General features: G+C 37.3%; 1 protein-coding gene across 1 annotated transcript; it reads left to right on the top strand.

Moving 5' to 3' along the window:
• Positions 1-5,356: 5,356 nt before the first annotated feature.
• LOC310716295 (immunoglobulin superfamily DCC subclass member 3) lies at positions 5,357-24,272 on the top strand (the record flags this gene model as incomplete). Its single annotated transcript, XM_083523323.1, has 14 exons — positions 5,357-5,471; positions 12,060-12,371; positions 12,608-12,752; positions 12,860-12,990; positions 13,294-13,431; positions 13,603-13,761; positions 18,169-18,334; positions 18,779-19,029; positions 19,268-19,432; positions 20,827-21,015; positions 22,478-22,594; positions 23,394-23,520; positions 23,598-23,730; positions 24,183-24,272. The coding sequence occupies exons 1-14, from the start codon at positions 5,423-5,425 to the stop codon at positions 24,270-24,272; spliced, it is 2,172 nt and encodes a 723-aa protein (XP_083379449.1). The 5' UTR covers positions 5,357-5,422.
• Positions 24,273-25,759: the final 1,487 nt, after the last annotated feature.

The raw sequence follows: 25,759 nt of genomic DNA, 5'->3' as shown, positions 1-25,759 counted from the left end.
TATTTCAATGATTGGTAACAGGCCCATTCTGTGAAAATGAATATCAGTACAGTTTTTGTGCTAGGTACAATAGAAATTTATAATATTTACAAATGTAGCTTATTTAAACAGCGAAAAGTTGAAACTGTACATTTTTCTTAAACTCTACCTTCATTGGTTTGGTTTATTTTCCAGCATAAAGAACTGATACCACCGTGACCATGACCAGGCTGGTACCAGGGATTAATGTTCATGTTAATGTTTTGCTTTAAACCTTAAACCTCTCTCTTGTGAAGTTTGTGGCATGCTTTCTAGTAAAAAAAAAAATGGCTACTGTATTTGAATAATATATTCCTATTTGGTTATATAGACTCTTTGACTGGCTGATTCTTTAATTGGCATGACGTTTCAAATAACATTACTTTTTTAAATCAGCCAGGCTGCCACCCTTGGGCCCTTGAGCAAGGCCCTTAACCCTCTATGCTCCGTGGGTCCGTGATGAGGATTTCCATCTGTATCAGTGAGGTAAGCTTACCAAGAACAATCCCAGTGAAAGTAGAAAGAAAGTAAGTTTCATGTTCTCTCTCATGAATTCCTTTGTATACTTAGGCCAGCTCCTAATTATATTTTTATTTAACATTTAGCAGAGTGGATGCACGCAAGGCAGCTGGCCCAGGTGGCATACCGGGACGTGTTCTCAGAGCATGCGCTGGACAACTGGCACAGGTCTTCAATGACATTTTCCACTTGCCACTGGCCCAAGCCATGGTTCCTACATGCTTAAAGACTACATCCATCATGCCAGTGCCTAAGCATTCAACTGCAGAATGCCTGAATGATTTTTACCCAGTTTCACTCACCCCTATTGTTATGATGAGAAACAGGTTCTGAATAACCTCACTGTGGGCCTACCACCTTCACTGGACCCATACCAGTTTGCCGTTTGGACCGTGGAATGCAGTTTGGATGCAGTTTCCACGGGTCTTCATTCAGCACTCACCCACCTGGATACAAACAACACCTACATCAGAAGACTTTAGTTCTGCGTTCAATACAGTCATCACCACTGTACAGATCACTAAGTTTACTGGGTTCACCTGGGTATCTGCACCTTTACTTGCAGATGGATCAGCAACAAGGATTGCTGATCCATCTGCAAACTGTTTAACCTCCTGCCATCAAAAAGGAGATACAGGAGCATACACTCCGGAACCAGCAGGTTTAGGACCAGCTTTTTTCCATCCGTTATCACCCTACTGAACTCTACACTACACCGTTAGAACAATGTATAAACACTGTGTATAACGTCTGTACAGTTATACATACAAAGTACATATTGCATATTGTAAATTTATACACCCATTTCTCTCCACATATTGTGCTTTGCATACATCTGCATTAAAATCTTATTTATATGTTTTCCTCTTCTTTTGTCTTCTCCCATTAGGGGTCGCCACAGTGGATCATCCGTCTCCATACCCCTCTGTCCTCTACATCTGCCTCTTTCAAAACAACTACCTGCATGTCTTCCGTTACCACATCCATAAACCTCCTCCTTGGCCTTCCACATTTCCTCCTTTCTGGTGGCTCCATCCTCAGCAATCTCCTACCGATATACCCCATGTCACTTCTCTGCACATGTCCAAACTATCTCAATCTCGCCTCCCTCACCTTGTCTCCAAAACGTTCTACATGCGCTGTTCCTCTAATAAACTCATTTCTAATCCTGTCCATCCTCGTCACTCCCAATGCAAACCTTAACATCTTCAGCTCTGCTACCTCCAGCTCCATCTCCTGTCTTTTTTATTTAATGCCACTGTCTCTAAACCATACAACATCGCAGGTCTCACTTGCATCTCTTGCAGATACCCTTCTATCATAAATCACTCCTGCCACTCTTCTCCACCCTGCCTGCACTCTTTTGTTTACTTCTCTACCACACTCTCCATTACTTTGCACTTTTCTGATTTGTGATCCACATATTTGATTTGGCACATGTTTTTACGCAGGATGCCCTTTCTAACGCAACCCTCTCCATTTATCCGGGCTTGGGACCAACACTAAGAGAGCACTGGCTTGTGCACCCCTTTGGCTGTGTTAAAATCTTATTTATATGTATGTGTATCTATATATACCTTACATACTGTAGATCCTGTAAACTGCATCTATATATCCTACATACTGTACATCCTGCCTAATATTTCACATATAGGTATACATATATATTTAGTGCACTTGATTATTCAGCTTTTTGCACAATGCCATAGCCTTATAACCTTCTACTTGTTGTACCTTTACAATAGTATCTGCACATGTTTCACTGCCATAGCCTTATAACTATTCACTTTATGAATACTGCAAATATATATATTTGTGTGGTTAGGATGCGGCGCTCTCACCGCTGCGGCCTGGGTTTGATCTTCGATCAGGGAACCAACCCCAGCCACTCTTAGTGCCGGTCCCAAGCCTGGATAAATGGGGAGGGTTGCGTTAGGAAGGGCATCCAGCGTAAAAACATGTGCCAATCAAACATGCGGATGATCCGCTGTGGCGACCCCTAATGGGAGAAGCCGAAAGAAAGTTTTTTAAAATATGAATTAAATACAGAAACGTTCAACATACACTCTCTCTACACATTATCTACACTCTGCAGAAAACAAATATGTAACAGATTTGTAATATATTGGTATATAAGTTAACATGCTGCAAGTTAGAGGGACACACAATAAAAAATGACCCATACTGCACCTTTTGTTTGGATCTTTTGGATGTGTGAGTTTAGGTTGAGGTGTGGAGCAGCCATCCATGGTGACATTTGTCCACCAAAATGTCCAAATGCCAAAATCTGTGCAAACATTTTAAACCAACCAGTCAGACAAATGTTTCTCACAGATGCATTAAATATTCTCAATTACAGATTGCTTCAAAATTTGACACACATAAACCACACTCTTTATAATAAACAATGATAAAATGACTTGTTTTCTTGATGGCAATGATATGTTCTTTGACACAAATACTTGCTTTTGAGAGAAGTACTAAGGATTTTGAGCAAAAAACAGGCTTTTGCAAGAAATCCAATGTATTGTGCTGTTTGTTCACATTGTTTTGAGAATGCACTTACTGATTTTTAAATTATAAGGATGATTCAAGAAATGCTCCAAAGCAACTAAGAAAAACTGTCATTTGTGTGTGAATGTCTGTATGAACTTGCAGTATGTACAACTTCAGTGTGTACTCCAGATTTACGTTCACCATGCACAGGTTAAGCAGGACCATGGCCATTTGAGTGAAAATGTTTAAATTGGCAGTACCACTGCTTGTCAAATTAGCTCATTAACTATAATTTACAATGTCTGTCCTCTGTCCTTGTAAGTCTTTAATTCTAGCATGAAGTTATTTATATTTAAATGCTTGTGCTAATAAGAGTTAATAAAATTAGCTTTGGGGGGAATTTGAGTGTGACAGGCAGCTAATTATTTTTCTATACTAGTGGATTAGCTCCATTATTATATAATTGGTTGTCTGTCTTTATATGCCATCCAATAGTGCAGTCCAAAAGTAAAATGTATGCACAAAAATAGATAAATATGAAGTTATATAAACTTCATTAAAATATTTCTCTTATACAATGCCATTAAATTCCTGATCAGATTTTGGTTAATTTCATCAGCAAATCATGGATTTACACGAACAGTTTTCATTGTATTTCTAGTAAGAGCTTAATCCCACAGACTGGTGGACACAACAAATAATGTTAATCAAATAGTTTAAAAATGTATCTAATATATTTTTGATGGACAAAAGGTTGTTGCCTTTATTAACATGTAATGCTCATAATGCTCAAGAAAATGGTTGATAAATGTTTAAAGACAAAACCTGCCATGTTAACATTTTGTAAAGAGGTTCAGAGGTTCCATGAACTTTCCCTTTATGTCCAGCAGTTGATCTGTAACAAGCATTACTTTTACAAGCATTATTACACTTTAAAATGACTAATTTATATCGTTTTTATGATAATGATGATGATCATAATAATAATAATGTGTTTGCCATTGTGGCTTGGCTCAGCAGTTAAGGGACTGTTTTACTGATGAGCAGGTGGAGGGTTCAAGCCCCTGTTCCACCAAGATGCCAATGTTAGGCCTTTGTGCGAGGACCTTATCCCTGTCTGCTCCATGGGCACTGTATCATGGCTGGCCCTGTGCTTTGACCACAGATTTCTAACAAGCTGGGATATGTGAAGAAATAATTTCATTGTGCTATAATGTATAATGTGTCTAATTTCCTTAAATGATTTTAAACATAATGTTAAATCTATAGAACATGAGTGTATCCACATGTGCAAATGTTTTAATTAATGGCACTTTTATTTCAATTGAAATGCACTTGAGTTGTCTTTTGCCTTTTTGTTTGTTTTGTGATTGTGTGATTTAATTTGTTCTGCTATTTTGGCCAGGTCTCTCTTGAAAAGGAGATTCTATATCTCAATGAGACTAACCTGGTTAAATAAAGGTTAAATAAAAATAAAATAAAAAAAATGTACATGTGACAAATAAAGGCTTTTCTTCTTTCACAGGTCCCTCAAAATGTGCCCTTCATTTCTCCCATGTTAAAGTCTAAACACATGTCTTATGGGCTTCAACTTATCTGCAATATGTGTATATTGTGCCCTGCAATAGGGCTGGGAACTTGTCCAGGGTCTTCCTTTTTCTTGTGCCCTGAGAGCCTTCGGATAGGGTCCAGGCTCCCCCGTGGCTGTGTAGGAAAATAGTTTAGAAAACGGACTGAAAGTCAATTAAAATGAAATAGGTACAAAAACAAAAAACTCCTTCAGGGCCCATTTAACACTAAAGATTTCTTTAATTTTACTCCTGAATTATTTCTCTAGAGGGAAATGTTATGTATCTAGACAGTGTTTAAAAGTGTTTTCCTGGTAGAAAAGTGTTGGAAGCTCAATTTTAGTTAGGCACCTAATAATTTTTGGGAAATGTCATGAAGAAATGGTGTTCTTGATGAGTAATTAGTTATATAATATGTATCAAAGCCCCGCCCTCCGATGTCCCTGCTGCTTCTGACTGGTTCTCCGCAGCGCGAGCTGTCAGTGAGCGGTGTGAATGACAGATGGAAGACCGGACACGCGCACTGAGTCTCTGATGTCCGCGGCTCATTTCTCGCACCCACGCAGCCGGAGAGCATTTAGACGGTGTCTGTGGACACAAGCAGGAGTCCTCCACCCGGCATCCTCTGGACTATAATGCGCAGAAATTTTTTTTCTTATTTCAAATAAACAACCAAACAATAAATAAAGAACGACACAATTGTATAATTAATTCAACAATTAAGCGAGCAGTAGTTCAGGAACGCATCTGAGTATTTTATTTTAACGTTGATTTCAAGCCAGAAGAAGTTTATTTCCTGTTGTGATTGGATTTAAGTGAATATGAAGCCACGGATTCTGGTGATCTTTTTGCTGACATTTATATTCTCATGTAAGTATCACTAACTTTCAAGCTATATCAGGTTTATAGTATTAAGCAAACTTAGATATTTTGGCAGATATTTATGATATATAAGCTTGGAGATTCATTCATAAATTTGGTCTGGGTTTATTGAGCTTACCTGTTTGACCCTAGATGTATATGTTGTGTTATTATTATTATTATTATTATTATTATTATTATTATTATTATTATTATTATTATTATTATTATTATTAATATTTATGCTGTTTGGGTTTATTAGTATTACTCAGTTATTCAATAATGTTTTATTGAAGCTGCACATACATAGATGTTCTAGATGTTTCTAGACATTTGGTGTCGAAACTTCGGTCAGGCCAATATACTGTTAATTTTTTATCGTTCTTAATAAAAACACTAATATATGAAGATATACAGTTATATGACTAAGGAGAGTTGGGGACAGTTTCTTTCAGTTTTACTACAAAGTCAAACTGATATGTTTCTACAGTTTTCACTGTGTGAGAATCACACAAAGCTGTTTAAAGCTGTTATTTAAGAATACATTACACTTCGTAAAACTCCTAAATCTATGTTCTTAAACTTGGATAAAAGCATATCTTAGAAATCAAATGCTTTTAAAGGTGGATTTATAAAAAAAAAGTATGCACTCAATATAGGACGTTTTATTTATTTTATTTTACTTAAACTTTGAGAAGTTTATTTTCTTAAGGCATAAGTGGAATTTATATTAAACTAGTTTAAAAATTGGCATCCAAAAATTATTTTGAACCAAACAAGATTGTTTTGGAAACAAACATAATTTTATTACTAGGCAATCAGAGGATTTATTTTATCTGGTAAAAATGAATTCATTTAGAATTCTCTTAATGCTCTTTGAAAAAACATGTTCAAATTCCATGAAACTACACATTGTATCACATTTTCTTTTGAAAGTAAGTATTTTTCAGAATATATTTTTATAATCAGCCAACAATATATTCAAGAACTTTTTTTTTCCGAAGCAAATTTTACTGTCAGCCTGCACTTTTACTTGCAGCCTTATATTAAACTCGACATAAGGATTAACACGTTTATTTAAAAGTTCATCTTTATTTCTATGAATCTGATGGTGTGTGTTCAAAGGCAGGAATAATAAATAAACAATATGCTCTAGCAGTGTAACAGAAGGAGTTGGTTAGTCCCAGGAGGGAGGAGGGAGACTTGTGGTCTTAGACAGGTCTTATGATGACCTTGGGTGACATTAACCTCTAGGGTCCCCCCCTTCTGGTTAGTAGGGCAGTCCATAGAAGGGTCTTAAAAAAAGAGCCATGGAGACAATAGTGGGCAGTTTTCTCCACCCCCTCTGACCTGACCCTCACACCCTCATCTCCATAACACTGGCCAGGTCTTTTTGGGAGACTGACTGAGATTGAAACCTTTATCAAAGCATGTGTGCACATGCATGTGTGCATCTGTGAGTGTTAGGGTAACCCCTTTACAGCTGCCGGTGTTCATGTTCTGCCTCCCCTCTTTTCTTGCTGGGTGCACCTCGGACATCAGGCAGGCAGGGTGTCCAATGAAAATTCATATGGGAAATGCATACTTTTTAGCAAAATGTAACTTTGGAAGCAATGTTTTGTGTGATGTGCTCACTATGTTTCCTGATAAAGTCCATCACAACTATCAACTGCTTCTTGATGCATCCATGAGAATGATTTCAATACTTTTTTTGTTAAAGACTATCTGGAAAAAAAAATACTATAAATAAATATGAAATAAAACAAAGACATTATTCTAAAAAGTTCCCCTATGTATGTGACTTTGGGGATACCCTGACAAGACAAGACACGACACCCCTCTAGCTAATCCACCATGCTACAATAGGAGTGAATTAGAGCACGGCACTCTAAAGCAGATATGGGTGGGATACATCTCTATCAGTGTTGGATTTAAAAGTAATCCTTCATGGCCTTTTCCTGCTGAAGGTAAAATTATAAACCCAAGGTGTCGGTCAGATCGCAGCATGCATCTGCACACATTATCCCTTTATATTACTCTTTCCTGTAGGGATTTCCATTGGATGTGTAACCCCCAGCCTAAATATAAGTTGCCCTTTTCATAAGGGTTGTGTCTTGAGATCTAATTTACCTCCATGCCACTAACTGTTGTGAATACTTATAGTTGTGGACACAGTTATTGTATTTTATTTAGACTAAGACATGTACACACTTTAACAATGGATGGAGCTAGAGCATTCTCTTGTTGTTAAAACAGTCTCTAGTGATGAAGCAACTAGGCCATCTTTATTAGGCAGTAACCTTTAGTAGTTTGTGCTGGGGTCTCTGTATGCTATTCATCAAACCCAGTTCAACATACAGTTTAGTACTAAAGAAATTACATAAAATTATAGCTGCTTAACTTTTTAGTAGCTCCAAGTGTAAGTATTTTAAACACATATTCATAAGAATAAACAACCCTGAAAGTGCAGACTAAGAAATATAATCCGTTACATATCTAGATACATATATAGATGATAGATCCTGGGGCCTAATGGAAGCAATTTCTTACTGATGTTGGCTAAATAATGTGTGAATTTACATTTTGGAGCTAAAACACAGTGTAATGTTGTGAAGAAACACTTTGGTCTATACTTTTGATTTAATGAGATTGTGGCTTAATGGAAGTGCAGATCCTCTGTGCTGACCCTCCCCCCTGTAATTACAGACTGGAGAACAAAACCATGTGTTGTCCTCCCACAATTACAGAATATTGCTTATTGATCCAAACTAAAGGTTTGTGGCTTGACAAACCCATAACAAAGAGAGTGTTAAGCATAAAACCCAATCCAATCAAAAAAAACATTTTAGCTTATTTTGCTGACACCTACTTAGTTAAAGTGGCATGATCAATGATATAATAATATGATTGTTATTTATATATTCTTTGTTTTGCCATTTGTAATAGAAACACAGTAGTTTAATGAAGTGGACACACTTCATATATTGTTTTGAGACAATTAGAAGAAGTAATTGATGAACATAACAGATGTGAGATGAGCCCAACATGTTTCCTGAACCAGTCGGAAATTTCTGAGTGTTTTCATGGCTTTGAACTTGGCAAATGACAGCTAATGACAATTAGCTGTTAAACAAAAGAAATGTCTGGCCTCCCTGCTAGCTCACAGAGGGGTGTTAAAGTAGCACACTGATAAAGAGCTTGTGGCAGTCATAGCTTGGGATAGTTTAACTCCCATTATTAGCACAAAAGAAGGAGTTCCAGGCCACTTCGTTGCACGGAGCCTGGCGAGCCCCCTTTTTCTCCCAGCTTCTTTACAAATCCTCCCCCAAGGTTTGTATTCAGCCATTGTTTGTGTTGTAGCTCCTGCTGCAGTCATTGACATAATGGACGAAACAGGGGAGGGAAAGGAATTTGTGAATGTGCATATGCATTTGGAATTTCGTTCAAAGCCTTGTAACACATTGTGTAAGTAGGGCCAAGTTTGAATGACCAAATCTGCTTACTCTTGTGAGAGAGGACCATAAGAAATTATAATGAGCTTAACATCAACAAATACTCTGCACATCCAAGCACAGATGTTCTGAAACAAGTACAAAAGTCTATGCACACACAAACACACACACACACACACACACACACACACACACACACACACACGTATGTATATATATATATATATATATATATATATATATATATATATATATATATATATATATATATATATATATATATATATATATATATATATATATATATATAGCATTTTTATTAGCTATACAGTGTATCTATTCTATATGTTGGAAATATTTATTTTATTTTATAGTAGCAATTTTAGTAAATAATAATGAAGCAAAACCTCAAATAAAATGTACATAGCATCCATAATTCCTAGCCTTCTCTGTTATCTTAATTGTAATGACTGTCTCTCAAAAAAGCAAATGGAGTGAAATCGATGAAATGATTTGCTTATGTTTGCTTTGATGTTGTCGAGCCTCAGTTAAAGTCTTTGTCTTGGGGATGGGAAAGCTTATTCTAAGGCCTGGCCACGAAAATAGTAGTGAAGTTCATGGCCAACCCCAAGTGGAGACAATAAATTAAAAGAGGGATAGAGATGGCTTGAGATGACTGGACACTGTCACAAGCCCCCACTTCTCCCATTCACCTTTATCCAACTCTCTCATGACCCTTTAGGGGATCGGGGCACAATTCAAGGGGTGGGGATGGGTGGAGGACTCCAGCTGTGCTGGACATCCTTAACAAGAACGCAGAATCTCATTTCCACTATTCTTTACCTGAAAATGTATTCCTCCTCACACTTCAACACTCAAGTATTTAGATTGAGAAGACATAGTTTTCTGAAAGTTGTAGAATTAGTAAGCCTACATCTATACATTATATTAATTATTCTTTAAAATTTAATGCAACCAATTTAAACAAATACAAAGACACATGCATTATGTTGTAATATTAGTATTTTTACTAAAAAGGATATTTTGATTCAAAGGACTTTTATTTAAAGTACCACACCAATACATGCTTGTACAATATTGCTTAAAATTGTAGTATCCCATGAATATGTGCTGTGTTTATATAGATTTGATCCAGTTTATGACATAACCTCTTTTCCCTACAAGCCATAACTGAATTATATTATCCCACAGTGGGCAGGTGGGGGTGGACCAGGGGTCAAAAGGCAGCACAGAACAGCTGAGCAAGGCTTTCTGCATGTGCTGATTGTGACACATCACCACATAAAGAGTGAAAATAATAATCTTTCAAAATAATGCCCAAACTGTTTATGGCAATAAAGATGTGTCATATAGGGATCGAACAATATCATTTTTAATTTAAAGTTTGATTCTGATACCAACACCAAACATCATATTATAATTCCCTGGACTAAAATGAAAGCATGAAATAAAAATGACACTGTAAAAACAAAAAGAAAAGGTACTACACAATTTTGTATGCCTGTTTTGTATATTTGCTGGTTTCCATAGGCATGTGTTACTGGAAAACAAACAACTTTGTCTTTATAAATATTATATATAGTTTACAAGGGGCTCATATAAATTCAGCCCATGCATAATTTGCTTCATATATTGACATAATGTAACATGAATATATTTAACATTTAATATATATTTAACACATTTTGTATAAAAAAATGTATTGAACTTTGATATTATGGTGGAAAAGCATAATATAGACAATCATATATATAGCTATGCTGATTGCAGAAAAACCAATGGTTTAAAATTTGTAAGTTTTTAATTTAATTGTTATTGCTGTTCATATTATAATGTTTAAGACAGGAGTTAAAGCAGGTGCATGTTTATTAGGAACAGTGTCAGAGGTGTGATGTGAATAATATCCCTTCCCATGTTGGGGGTTACTTGTGTCCAGAAGCTACTACTTCACACTTTATAGTGCAAGTTCAAGAGCAGACTTCAACAACAGCTGGGACTTAAGCAATGGCTATCGCCCTGGGTCACTTTGGGGCATACGTGTGGATGGGAGTGTGGAGACGTCCATCTGAAAAGAAAAGCAAATGAAGGAAAGAGCCAAAGCATAAAGGTTGACACTTAGAGAGGACCGGGGTTAGCGAGTGGCATGGGAAAGTCACCTCCAAGTCAGAGTGAAAGGAAAATGGGGTCTGAGGTGGGGGTATGGAAGGGTGGGTGTCTGCATAAGTAGGGGGCAGATGGCCCAATCTGAGAGAAGCGCTGATGGCTCCTGATGGTTGATTGCAGCTTTTTTTAGGGAGTTGGAAAAAGGGAGTTGTCACACTGTTATTGTCATCAGGGTGGGCTTACTCAAAAGTGGCTGCTTTAACTTGACCTCATAACCTTCACCACTCTTTGGGTCTGTTTTTTTTCCTTTTTGGTTCAGTGGACTCATGGCATTTGGCCTAATTGTTATAGCCAGGCCCTGTTTGATGATATAAAGCTGAAGAAGATATGGAGAACATAACACCTTAATCTAGCAAGGCAATGTAGTTTGGAAGAAAATCTTTGCTTATATGGCAGTGATCCAGTGATCTGTTTTCTGTGTTAAAAAATGATATATTTCAGAATCAGAACAAAAAACTTTTTTTGCCAAGAAAAGGGTCAATTTCATTGAATGTGACTTGACAATTGCCTCATTAATAATGAAAGACAAGTACAGTTAATCTAAAAAATTAAGAGTATTATACCATGATTTAATATGATGAGTATTTGAAGAATTATTTGTGGGTACAAATAGCAGTATTGGCTTGTTTGAATAAAGTTTGATAGAGATTATGAAGATATACTTAAGGGGAAGTTACTGTCTGTATGTCTGTTCATTTAATTTTATGATTGGGCATATCATTCTTTTTTCAATAATCATTTTATACAGTATCAGCAATCATGATCTCAATATCTCAATAAAGTTAATTGTCAAAATATACTGATGAAATCTCAAAGAATCGCTGCATAATTGCAAGTACACCTATTCATTTTGTGACCTTAGTATTATTTGTTTCTAAAAGCTGAAATGAACCTTATAATACCAGTTTCACAATGTTCTACAGTTGCGGTCTAACCAGCTCTCTCTTTCTCTCATGGTCAGGTGCTTGTAATGGCTTAGAGCTGGCCTTTCTGCTCCAGCCTAATGATGTAATTGCTGTAAGGGAGAAGCCGCTAATGTTAGACTGCCGGGTGGAGGGTGAGGAACCCATTACTGTGACGTGGCTTAGGAATGGAAAACCGGTACCTACAGGAGCTGGTGCACGAGCCATAGTTCTGTCCAATGGCACCCTCCTGATTCGGAGCTTTCAGAAGAAAAGAGATGGCGATTCCACTGATGCTGGAGAATATCACTGTGCAGCCCAGAACCGTTACGGCATGCTGGTCAGCCGTAAGGCCCGTGTTCACCTGGCATGTAAGCTTCAAAGTTTTAATTATATAATGCACATTGAACACAACATGTTTTCCTAAAATAAAAAAATAGTGTTGCACCTGTCAAATCCTGCTTATTGATTATGCAAATACACATGTTGTACTCTACATGCAAGGTAATAGATTTAGCCATTTAAATAATTAACAGATGTGATATTAAATTAATGCTGATTTTGTTTCCACATCTGTGACATTTATTTATTTATCTATTTCATGCAGCCCTTCCTAAGTTTTACATGCATCCAGAGTCCATGATGGTGGACGAGGGAGGAGTGGCACGTTTTCAGTGCCAGGTGAACAGTATTCCTGAGGCCGGCATCACCTGGGAGAAAGATCGTATGGCCATCAGCACATCAAATGAAAGGTAATATAGAAACGAATATTATTTTTTTAAATAGTTTTTTGTGACCTATTCTCCTTCTGACAAAAAAAAATATATATATTTCTCTTCCCTCTGTCTGTGCAATCCAGGTATACACTTCTCCCCATGGGCATCCTGCAGATCACTGGGGTGAAGAAGTCAGATGCTGGGGTTTTTCGATGTTTTGCCACAAATATTGCGAACACCCGCTACAGCCATGAAGCCGTTCTTAACGTCACTGGTCAGTAAACATTTCCTTTTTAAAACGAGATAGAAATCAGTTTGGTAAAACAGAATCTAAATGCATTGCCTATCACTTTTGACATCACAACATTTTAGCTAATAACCTGGCTTGAGCTATATATCCTTCATAAAATAATAATCATAGAAATCTTTCTTGGAATACTGAATGTTTATCGACATGTTGCATCTTTATTTTATAAATAATCATGATTTCATATTGTCGTATGTCATAGCCGATTTCATTTACATTTGAATTCTGCATTTTTAACACATTTTTTCTCCCAAATTTATTTTCCATCAGGTGGTGCTTCACGCATCTACAAGGAACCAGTGATCCTGTCTGGCCCCCAGAATCTCACTATCACTGTCCATCAGACAGCCATTTTGGAGTGTATTGCTACTGGAAACCCCAGGCCTATTGTGTCTTGGAGCAGACTGGGTTAGAACCTTCAGATTTTCATCCCAGCATGTTTTAAGTGATCTTAATATGATGCTTTTATTGTATCATTATCACCACAAACATTTCTGTTTTTTCGAGTGTGTAGCGCACACTGTGTACTAGATCTATGTACTATACTTCAATTGTGTTTCTGTGTGTTTGGGTATTCAGATGGCAGATCTATAGGTGTGGAAGGAATCCAGGTCCTGGGCACAGGGAATCTGATGATCTCTGATGTGTCCCTGCAGCACTCTGGAGTGTATGTGTGTGCTGCCAATCGTCCTGGTACAAGGATGAGACGTACAGCTCTTGGCAGGCTAGTAGTTCAAGGTAAGCTGCCATGAGGTATAAGAATTTGAAATATGGGCAACTTAATTAAACTATATAGTCCAATCCAGAGCTATTGTTAATTTCCTTGTGGAGAGACACAAGTTCAAGTTTATTTATTTAGCGCTTTTAACAATGGACATTGTCTTAAAGCAGCTTTACAGACTGTAAGAATTATAGAACAAAAAATTTTTAATAAGTGAATTATGTGTATTTATCCCCAATGGTCTAGTGGTTAGGATGCGGTGCTCTCACCGCTGCGGCCCGGGTTTGATTCCCGGTCAGGGAACCAACCCCAGCCACTTTCAGTGCCGGTCCCAAGCCTGGATAAATTGGGGAGGGTTGCGTTAGGAAGGGCATCCAGCGTAAAAACATGTGCCAAATCAAACATGCGGAGGATCCGCTGTGGCGACCTCCAACGCGAGAAGCCGAAAGAAAGTTTTTGTCCGCAATGAGCAAGCCTCTGGCAAGGAAAAACTCTGTTAGATCCCATGAAGAAAAAAGCATGGAGAGGAACCAGACTCAAAAGGGGAACCCATCCTTATTTGGGTGATATCAAGAGTATGATCATAAAAACAATACAAAACACCAGAGCGTGAGAAATACCATGAGCACTAGAGTGTGTGATTAAGAATAATGTCCTTTCTACAGTCTTTAATGTCAGTTGAAGTTGTGGAACCACGTTCCTTGTTTCCCCGATTTGAATCATATAATCTACATATTGGGTTCAGGGCAATCTGAATATGAGCTGAATAACTGATGAATAATCGATGGTGAAACTCACTCTGTGATGACAATATATCATAATATATTTGACTGTTTTAACTGTAGGTAAACATTTAAACCAAAGGAAGCTAAAGGATGATTTCCTGTAAACTGACGAATGGCCAGAAATGAAACTGGACTTGTGCTTAGTAATTCTATCGGAACGCTAAAGTAAAAAGTCAACATTAAGGATCTCCAACTAATCATTACTGCTAACCAGGAGAGAATAATGTCTCCATACTTTCTCCATTTCGTCCAAATCTTAAGAGCTGCGACTAGCATTTTTGGTATTTGCAATAGCAATGAAGCTATTGTCCAACTAGGCATTAGGATGTACGGGTGTGGAAAGATTAGGGAATAAAGCCTTACATAAGTAGGCTCGCTATTTGTGCCCCAAGCTGACATGGCTCATCCATCATTCTGCCACTGTCTATATGCTTAGCCTGCTCATATTTCTCTATGACATTACCCTCACTAATTGGACATCCTCATGGTAACTGGACACACAACTTGGCCATAAATGCCATTAATTGTAGAGTGTGTTCAATTTAGTTAAAAGTGAGATGTAATTGTAAACCAACACTTTCTTCCTGAAATGTAAAACCTTAATGCATTATGTTAGTCTTTAAATATAAAAAAAATGCAGTCCTTGTGTTTTGGCACAAAACACTGTAACTGAATGGAAAAGGCATAATAATGTTCAGCTCTCTCTGCTACCTACAACACTAAAAAGTCAAAGGTGACTATTTTTAACGAGAAATTCACTCTGCTTTAAATAGTTATATATCAGATTATGTATAATAAAATTAGTCTTAATATGAAATCCTTGCATGCAGCTGTGTTTTTTTTTCCAATTTATATCCCAAGCGTTCATCCTTAATCTGATCAATCAATAGTCCTGCCTATCTGTCGTATAAAATGGGTTTGGCTGTGTAGCCATGGGGATTAATCTTTAATATATTCATTAATTTATTGATTTTTTTAAAAAGAGCAAAACAAAGAGTTTTACAAAGGGGCTTTCAACCCAAAACTAAAATAAATATAACATATAATTTGCTTTTTTTTTCCAGAAAGTTCATAATCAGTTGATTACCTTGGAATAATCAGTTACATTGCACACTAGGCAATAATATTTTACTCATTTATATTATATATTACATTTTATGTTCAAATTCATACCTCCTGCTCAGACTTTTACTAAGACATAGAAGGAAATAAGAGATATTTAATCTTACACAAAGCATTCTCTCTCACATTCTCACACTTCCCTGTGTACTTGACCCATGGTCTGGACAGAAGTCCTTGTCCAAACAGATGCCTTCATGGAAATGTCTAATGAAGGATAGACAGAAGGGTCAGTCATAGCAGAAACGTGTGTTTGTGTGTTTAGTGTGAAAATCCATCACCTCTAACCTTTGGCCTGTCAGTTCTCACCTTTGACACTTTTGCCAATGGCGGTTTTAGAGCAGCAGGGGTGAGGTGGAGCCTGGTCTGACAGACCACCGATCAGAGGTGGAGCTCAGCACAATTTATGACTCCCAAATGAGAACGGGAGACGGTCGTTCAATGCCCCTACCCCCACTTTTACCCCCACAGTAGTGGGGTTGGTCGTTTTCCTCACAGCTGGGAGTCAGCAGAGAGAGAGACGAAGTTCAAGGTACAGAGATGTGGTGGGGGTCTGACAGACCCTTTAGCTTTGTCTGACAGACCCTTTGATATTCATCTCCTTTATATTTGGGGTGAGAATTTTCATATGAAATATTATAGCAAAGTCCAGATTCAACAGCTGACAGATCATCGAGTTTTCTCCAAACATGTGGGAAAGTATTGCTCTTGAATATGAGGATTTTAGACAAGCGCTTAAGTGTTGCTTGATGATTGTCCCAGGCAAAACAATTCTTCAGGTACACTTATTCTGCAAACAATATGAAGAGACTATTTTAGAACTTTGTAACAGTTCTTATAAAACATGTGTAATGCTTATTTATACATTAAGACTAAAAGCCAAAAATAATTAAATTTTATATATATATATGCATGTCTGCTCAAAGTAAAGGTCATCACCGAGACCTTGCACACAGGAAGGCTGATCAATACTATTCTAAAGATTGGTTGATGTGAAAGGTTAGTGAAACTGTCAGCTAGGTCTCAGCTGTAAACTACAACTGAGTAGGAGTAGGACCCTCTCCCACTATGGGATTAAATTGTTTTTTTTCTAATTACATTTCTCTTTGGGTTTCCTAAATATTAATTGCCATTATGCACAGTATTTGCTCTCAAATATATAACTTGATATTTAGGTGCTTTATAGGAGTTTTATTTAAATTAAAGGTAAATTAAAGTTACAAGTGAAGCCAATAAACCATACAATACCTTAAAATAATACTTAAAAACATAAAATTAAAAAGGTCTGTAGCTCTTAAGGGCAAATATTATTTCACTACCTTACAAACATCTTAAATCTTTGATTTTGTTTGATAATGCATAGTGAGGTGTTAAAATAAGTTACTGGAACATCACATGTCTCTTAAAATCACATGGAATCTTTATTATTACTAGCTCTAAATGTACCAATGTTTATGTTTTCATGTTTTCACTTTCTGAAATGTTATTCTTAGGATGATAAGATTTCCTCACAATTTTGAAGCCGCAATCAATCAACTCAGACACACAATTATACTTTTTCCCCTTAGGGTGTTTGTGCATCCAGCTGATCTATATTTTTGTCTATAGTCTTGCAAACCGGGATTTACTGAATGAACCGATGAATGATCCTCTGTTGAAATAAGCTTGTCTTTGACCCTTGGCCTTTTGAGACACCCACAGACCTTCTTCCCAGGGTTGGAGAGTCATGGACCTCCTGTGAGGGTGTAAGAGGTCTGGTGGGGGTTTAGCCCTAGCTAGTGTCAATAGGTTAATAAGATGCAAGTTTTGGGGGTCTGGAGCTTTCTATATATGCACGGCTTTTGTGAGGCCGTTAAAGGAGTGTCATGCGGAACGGTGAACCCACATCTGCCCCGCTGTGCAGACGGACGATCCACAAACGTCACTCCGGGAGACGGAGCAGGTTTAGAATATTTAAGTTCAAGATCATATATTAAAGGTTGACTTCAAATGGTGGTGGATTCAATAAATGAAAACTTATTTGTATGCAAATTCAGATTGCTGGTTGAAACCCACTGAATTCTGCAAATATGATGTTATTGACACAAGATCATCACATTATTGTCTTTATTCGACTAGTCAGATTTAGGTTCTGTTACTGCAGGGGTGTCCAATCTATCAGGTGTTCCCTTGATTGGCTGGAATGAAAACCTGCAACCACACAGGCCCTTTGTGGAAAAGATTGAACACGACTGTGTTAGTTCTTTCTTTAGCACCTCCTGTTATTTTTACATTTACATAGGTGTACAGCATGACAATGTTGTATTATATAACTTTGCAAACTTAAGTGCAGATTAACATTAAATTTTTCACATATCCAGACTGTTCATTTCAATGCTAACAATGCAGTAATATACTTTTAAAAATGGCAGTTTATTGTGCTATACACTCGTTCTTTGTATGTTGGGACTTTCTACTCTTTCATGTTTTTTATTACATTTTTTTATCTTTTTTGTTTTTGTCACCTGCTTGCATGTGCAGCTCCTCCTGAATTCATCCAGTGGCCACAGTCTGTGTCTAAACCAGTAGGGGGCAGTGCAGTGTTTACATGTGTAGCTCAAGGAGTTCCTGAAGCTCACCTCATCTGGCTAAAGAATGGCAAGATCCTCACACCTGGAGACAATGTCAAACTCACCAACAACAACAGGTGCTAATGCTAAAATTTTTTTTAAATACATTTAATAAAATGGAATAAGCCAAATTTAGGACTAATACTAGTCAAGAGCTGAGTGTAATTTCTCTCTGTCACCACACGATGTCAGTCTTCACTCAGTTGTAACTGCATTCCCAATTTCATACAATATTTGCTAATTTACATATTTCTTTAATAATATTTTGTATTATTATTACCAATGGTCAACTAATAAGAAATAAAAAAAAATTCCCAAAATTTACCAATAATATTCTTTTAATCTTACATTATAATACTGTACTTGGATTAAACATTCGAGATTAGATTTGGCATATCGATCCTATAGTTTAGATTTTTCAAGTTCAGAAAACATTAGAGGTAGAAAAAATTTTTTCTTTAAATATTGATGTCGATATAAATTTCTCTCTATTCTCATAACAAATAAAATATGTCCCTCAGTACTCTGGCAGTGACTCGTATCACATCTGAAGATGAGGCCATCTACCAGTGCATAGCTGAGAACAGTGCTGGCACCAACCAGGCAAGTGCTCGTTTGGCTGTGACTATGGCCACAGAGCTGCCTGAATCTCCTCAGGGCCTGAAGGCCACACCTCTGTCCAAAAACACCCTGCAGCTGTCCTGGACTCAGCCTCCAATAGAAGTGACCGACAGCATCATCGGATATGTGTTACACATCCGCAAAATGGGTGGTAAGTAACACTGCTAAACTGCTGATAGGTTTACTAGTTAATTTGTCTGAACTTCAAAATACATTTAAACTGTTACACATTATTAATTTCTTATAATTTTAGCCACTAATTATTGTTATTTTAGATTTGTCTTTTTTTATGTAAAAAATTAGAAATGGCAAATTTTAAATAATTTTAATAATTAGTTTTATTCTGTCATAACTCAAAATCACTTATTTGATGATTTATTAATTAACAGAGCCAGAAAATAAAGAACTTCAGGAAGCTGTGAGCAAAACAACCTACCAGCATGACCTTATAAACCTGGAGCCAGCTACCACCTATTCCATTTTCCTGAAGGCCTACTCTCCTGTGGGTGCGAGCCAGGAGTCGAGCACTGTTGTTGCTACAACACTAGGGGGCGGTATGTAACCGCTGTTGTGTATGCCAAAAGACACAAAATCTAGAAGACACAAAATCTAGAAGCTGAGATTTCTGTCTACTTTTCTTCTTCTTTTTCTTTCGGCTTTTCCCATTAGGGGTCGCCACAGCGGATCATCCGTCTCCATACCCCCCTGTCCGCTACATGATTTTGGAGACACCTTGTCTCCAAAACGTCTTACATGTGCTGTCCCTCTAATAAACTCATTTCTAATCCTGTCCATCCTCGTCACTCCCAACAAAAACCTCAGAATCTTTAGCTCTTTTCTTTACTTCTCTAACACACTCTCCATTACTTTGCACTGTTTACCCCAGGTACCTGAACTCCCCCACCTTCTCCACCTCTTCTCCCTGCAACCGCATCACTCCACTATCCTCCCTCTCATTCAAACACATGTACTCTGTCTTACTCCTACTGACTTTCATTCCCCTTCTTTCCAGCAAATACCCCCCACCTCTCCAGGCTCTTCTCAACCTGACCCATACTCTTACCACAAATCACAATATCATCTGCAAACATCATAGTCCATGGAGATTCCTATCTGACCTCATCCGTCAACCTGTCCATCACCACTGCAAACAGGAAAGGGCTCAGAGCCGATCCTTAATGCAGTAAAAACCTCCACCTTGAACCAGTCTGTCGTTCCCACTGCACACCTTACTGCTGTCACACTGTCCTCATACATGTCTTGCACCACCCTCACATACTTCTCTGACACACCTGACTTCCTTACACAATATCACAACTACATTCTCGACACCCTGTCGTATGTTTTCTCTAAATTCACAAACACACAATGCAACTCCTTCTGACCTTCTCTATACCTTATACTCTATACTCCATCAACAAAACATTTCACTTATTTTTATAGACTATAGTTTAACTTCATACCACACATTCTGTGTACTCTTTTCAGAATTTGATTAATTATTTCAGAGATGCATAAATGTAATAAAATGTGCAGATGCTTGAGCATTTGTTTATTTGTGAGTCACCTTTTACTGTTGTGGATGCTTCCACATGGATGCACTGGACATTTGCATTTCCCGACAATCATCTTTTTTGTGCCAGGATACTGTAACACTGCCTTCCGAGCTTCTGGTAGACCAGATATTTTCACCTGCTATTGTGAAGGGTCAGAATCCTGTTAATGTTTGTTTTTCTTTTAATATAGTTGATTAATTTGGTAATTAATTGATTTGGATTTTACCAAACAGGAAGATCACTGAACAGTAAAGGACATAAAAAGAATAAAAGTGGTGACAGGAACATCTGAAACATAGGATATTTTGTACATTTGCTTAATTATTTATGCTTTATGTCTGTCTATATATATATATATATATATATATATATGCTTTATCTCTGTTTTTTAGCTCCTGTTCCACCTGTATTCTTCACCAAAGTGATGAATGCCACATCAGTGCAAGTCCTTTGGGAGTTGCCAAACAAGCCAGGTAAAGTCGAGGGTTTCAGACTGTCTTACCGCCGCGTCCCTCACGGAGATTTCCAGGGCCCAATTCAAATGTCGTGCCAGACTACTGTTCACACCATTGCACACCTTGGTAAGTGTGAGACTGTCAGAACACATAGTTAAATTTGGATGTATTTGTGTGTGCTCAGTTAATAAAAATTTACTTTGGTGTATTTACTATGGCTGTCAATCGATTAAAATATTTAATGATTGTCATGAAATATTTTGTGATTAAGTGCGGCTTTTTTAAACATTATTTTTGACAGCCATAGTATTTACACAATGTTTCATTGGATAGAACATCTAAATGTGTGTGTTTTCATGTAAATAACACAGATTATTTTGTTTTATATAAGATTATAAGGAAGCAGAAAAATTGGATTTGAATGATTGTACAATAAATGCTATGAGTTTTATCATTAATGTGCTTTGCTTTCATTAATATGTTGAAGAACATAGTGTCCTTTGGGCTTATCTGCAAAAAAGAAATGTATTTACATTAACCGTAATTGTGTGTAACAAAACCATTAATGGTTTAAGATAGAGGTGGGATTGAACAGAATTTGAGCGAAGACCATCTGCAGTTCAATTGTCAAGTAATTGACGAGATAGACAGTTAATGTTGTGTTAATGTTGTTTTAGCTATAGCCCTGGCTCAAAGAACCTACCTCAAGTACCTCAATTCTGTAGTTATTGTAGACTTTTATACATAATCACATAGTTTATAAATCTCAATATCAAATCAATATGAGGATTAAAAAAGGCCATTAAAGCCGACCACAATGAAGAAAAATACTCACCCACTTCCAATCTTTGTAGTTAAATGAACAAATTTATTTAAGATTTTAATAATCCTTAATATATAATTTATTCATGCATTGCAGATTATTAGCTGTGAATATTTGTTGTCATGGTGGATTCTAAAAATACACACTAAGAAGGCCATCTGCCAAATTCCATTAATTCAAATATGAATGTAAATGCTAATCAGGTGATCTATGTTTGATCTCTATCAGCACTGATATTTTCCAATCCATGTCAGTGACGTATCTGCACAAACTGATCAGTTGTGAAATTTGAAACACTTAAAAAAAAATCATGAATGTAGTTATCTGTTTTTTTGTGTGTACGTGCGTGCGTGAGTCCAAAGTGTTCAAAAAACTCTTATCATGCCATCTATTAAAACTCCTGATATAAATCATTGCAGTTGACAGTCAAGTTGTTGATAGATATTAGTTTTTATGTCCCATCTAATATCTGATATACCTCAACCATGATATACTGTACATTTAGGGTTCATATTTAGGAAAAAACAACTAAATAAATGAAATCAATAGATTAATAATAATTAAAGGCATAATGTAAGTATAGTGTAGACAGCTTCAAATAAAGATTTAAAAATAAAGCTTGATAAGTGAGAATAGGTGCCTATAAACAGTCCTGATTAACATTTTTACTGACCCTCATTCAAGTAATGTCTCTGAGTATTTATTTTTTTTGTGAAGGATTATGTGATTAATAATAATTTTTTTTTTTGTGTGATGGCGCCTTAGATCCTGGTGCTGTGTATGAAGTCAAACTGGTAGCCTATAATGGAAATGGAGAGAGTGACTGCTCTAAGCGTTTGGTATCACTGGCCGAGGATGGGACCACAGCTAAAGCCAGTGCTGGTAAGGTTAAATTAATACGTTTTGAATGTTTTGAAATAACCAACTACCGTATTTTCCGAACTATAAGCCACTACTTTTTTCCCACGCTTTGAACCCCGCGGCTTAAACAATGAAGTGGTTAATTTATGGATTTTTCCTGGTTTTTCCCGGTTTCACAAGATTCAAGCCAAAAAACTGAGCCCCGTAACATTAGACCAATGAAGTTGCCGAACGGTTTTAGGTGAACCAATGAAATTCTTTATATGGAATCAGATGCGCTCCCACTGAATCGGGCCGCACCACATCATAAATATGGATGATGTTCCTCTGATGTTTGACCTGCCGCTCACTCGGACTGTCAACAGGAAATGTGAATCATTTGTCATGCTGAAAACAACCGGGCCTGAAAAAACGCACTTCACCTGTGTTCTGATCTGCATGACATCGGGAGAAAAGCTTCACCAATGGTGATTTTTAAACGCACGACGATGCCAAAAGATAAACTCCTGAGAGAAATAGTTGTGAAAGGAAGGAGGAAGACAGTGAACTATGACTTTCTTGGTAGGCTACTGTTTAGATACAAGCCGTGTAACAGACACTGTCTTCCGTAAAGCCTGTGTAATGTTCATTAGTTTCAATGTAGGCTTAGAGACAGGTGCGGCTTATTTATGTTTAAAATAAAAATCTTTGTAAAATTCAGTGGGTGCGGCCTATATTTGGGTGCGCTTAATAGTCCGGAAATTACGGTAAATTAATTGGAGAATCCCTGTTTGGGAATGATATGCTGGTACAAATTAATTTGGCGATGCATTTTGTGCAGGGGAGGAAAGCAGGTGCAACTGTAGGGAAACTGAGGGCTCATTAGCAGGGATGGTGGTTGGAATCCACATTGGAATGGCCTGCATCATTTTCTGTGTGTTGTTTCTCATGTTTGGATACCGCCGCAGGTAAAGTTTCATCATATGAATATCTTTTAGAAATTTTAGTTCAGGGTGGAAAAATTTTAAATGTCGAATGTCTTTAGTTTCCTCTGCAGAAAGGGGACACAGGACAAATGGTCTGTGCCAAGCAGTGAGAATGGAGGACACAATGCTCACAGTAATGGCATTTCTAAACATGGGGCACCAAAACCACAAGCTATCAAGCCTGTGCCTCAGGTAATATTTAACACATAAATAGATCAGTAAAATCTTCTCAGCTGTTTTAATCAGAGAAATATTATACAACGTTAATAGATTTTTTTGTGTCTAGTTCACCACCATCATGTCAAAGTGATCTTAAGTATCTGTCTTGTCTAATGGAAATTAACATCTAGTCTAGTAACTGTAAATGCATGATGAAATACACATGAAAAAAGTACCTATTGGTCACAATTAGTAGATTTTTTGTCATTTATCAAAATGTGAGTTTATTTGCTAAAGGCTTTCAGTAATTATAGTCCATCAAGGTTTAGTCAAGTGCAGTGACACTGTAATAAATTTGCTGGTTAAAAGAATTTTAAGAGAAACCAGTTCACAGGTTGTGAGATTAAGGGACTGCTGATCAGGCAATTAGAAGACTGATTGCTCTAGGTGAATCCCACTGACTTTGCTTCTTCTCTCTGCCCTAGGGTCAAAACCAGACTTTTCCAATGCAGTGTCAAGTTCTTATAGAGCAGCATTCATCTGATTTGCCTGGAACGGATGCAGGCACTGGCTAGCACAGTCTCTAAACTCACCTTACCAGCCTCCCTGTGGTTCCCCTGTCTTGTCTGCCAACCAAAGACCCCCTTCTGAACCCCTCAAATTACATGTTTCAATTGTGTAAAAAAAATGCTGCTATACTGAATAAGGGCTTAACTGTTCTTGCCATGGGCTTCAGAACAATAGTAATTTTGAGCAATTAGTCTTAATTAATATAATTGAGCTTATTCACATTTATTCATTTATTCATATTTAACCAAAGCTTTAATACCTGTAAATACTGTATTCTTAGTAGAAAACACTTGCTTGAAACACACAGAATACACCACATTACCTAGTGTTAGAGAGCTTTACATCAAGCCTGTGCACCAAAATAGGTGTGATATTAGAGTAAACGTAAAACAAATATGTTTTAATATCAGAGGACGTTTTTCTCAAACCAAAATTAATTCTAGCAACGGTGTCCTCTGGTAATAAAATATTCTAATTTTGCACTACACAAACAGAGGCCTCATATATATTTACAGAACATAAAAGAGGCATATGTAGTCTCTACCGAGTGTGCCAAATAGGCTAGCCACATTATGACTAGCTACAGGTTTAGTTCTCCTACCCTTTTTACCTTAATTCAGAAATACCAAGAATAATAAACTGCCTTGTGTTTGTGTGAGAATTGATGGTTATACACCATAAACGCCTTGAGGCAGACAGAGTTGAAGGAACCATAAAGGCAGTCCCTTTGCTGTACTTTTTTCCTATTTCCATCAGTAACCCACCAAAAAGCAGCATACCTCCAAAGATATCTACCTCAGAATGTCTGAGCCATTGTTGCTCTTGTTAGCCTGCTGCTGTTTAAGCAAGCCTACCTCAGCCGAAAAAAGATTCTGGGTTTATCTCACTTCTTGGCGTATGAGTGCTGACTTAGGATCTATTTTATAATTTACATAATACATGATTATGTGAATTGGGAAAACTTCTATTCTCTCAGCACTCTCACTCTCAGAAGTTTGATCTATGGCCTGCCCCATCTCATCCTCTGTGTGCCAGTGCCAGTGCCTGCTCCCACGCCCTCCTGTGCCCACCTGGTTACTGCCATGAAGAGTGTGACCCTGGTTTGACTCCACCCTATTTCTGCCATTACCCCAAATACAGCCTTAGTGGACCAAAACGACTGATCGTCTCACTGCATTTTAAATGAGCACAAAGTATGGATAAAGAAGAACAAACGCTTTCATACAATTTCTTTTGCCTTCACTCTGAAGTGTTTATGAAGTCACATTGCACTAAAAGTGACTTGGAACCTGCCAAACTTGATGAAGGACTCTTGCCTTTTTGTACTAAGCTCCAAAGAAAAGACAAAAAGAGACAATGTAAACACAGACAGGAGTCTGATTCCAAAGTGCTTCAACTCAACAGAAGAGACGTCAGCTGAAGAGTGCTTCCTGGAAAATAAGGACCTGTTTCATTACCTTTTGCCTAGTGGGAAAGGAAGTTTTGACCTTCA

The sequence above is a fragment of the Silurus aristotelis genome (genome assembly GCF_946808225.1).
Source record: "Silurus aristotelis genome assembly, chromosome: 21".
Lineage (NCBI taxonomy): Eukaryota > Metazoa > Chordata > Actinopteri > Siluriformes > Siluridae > Silurus > Silurus aristotelis.
This window is presented reverse-complemented; position numbering and strand designations above follow the sequence as displayed.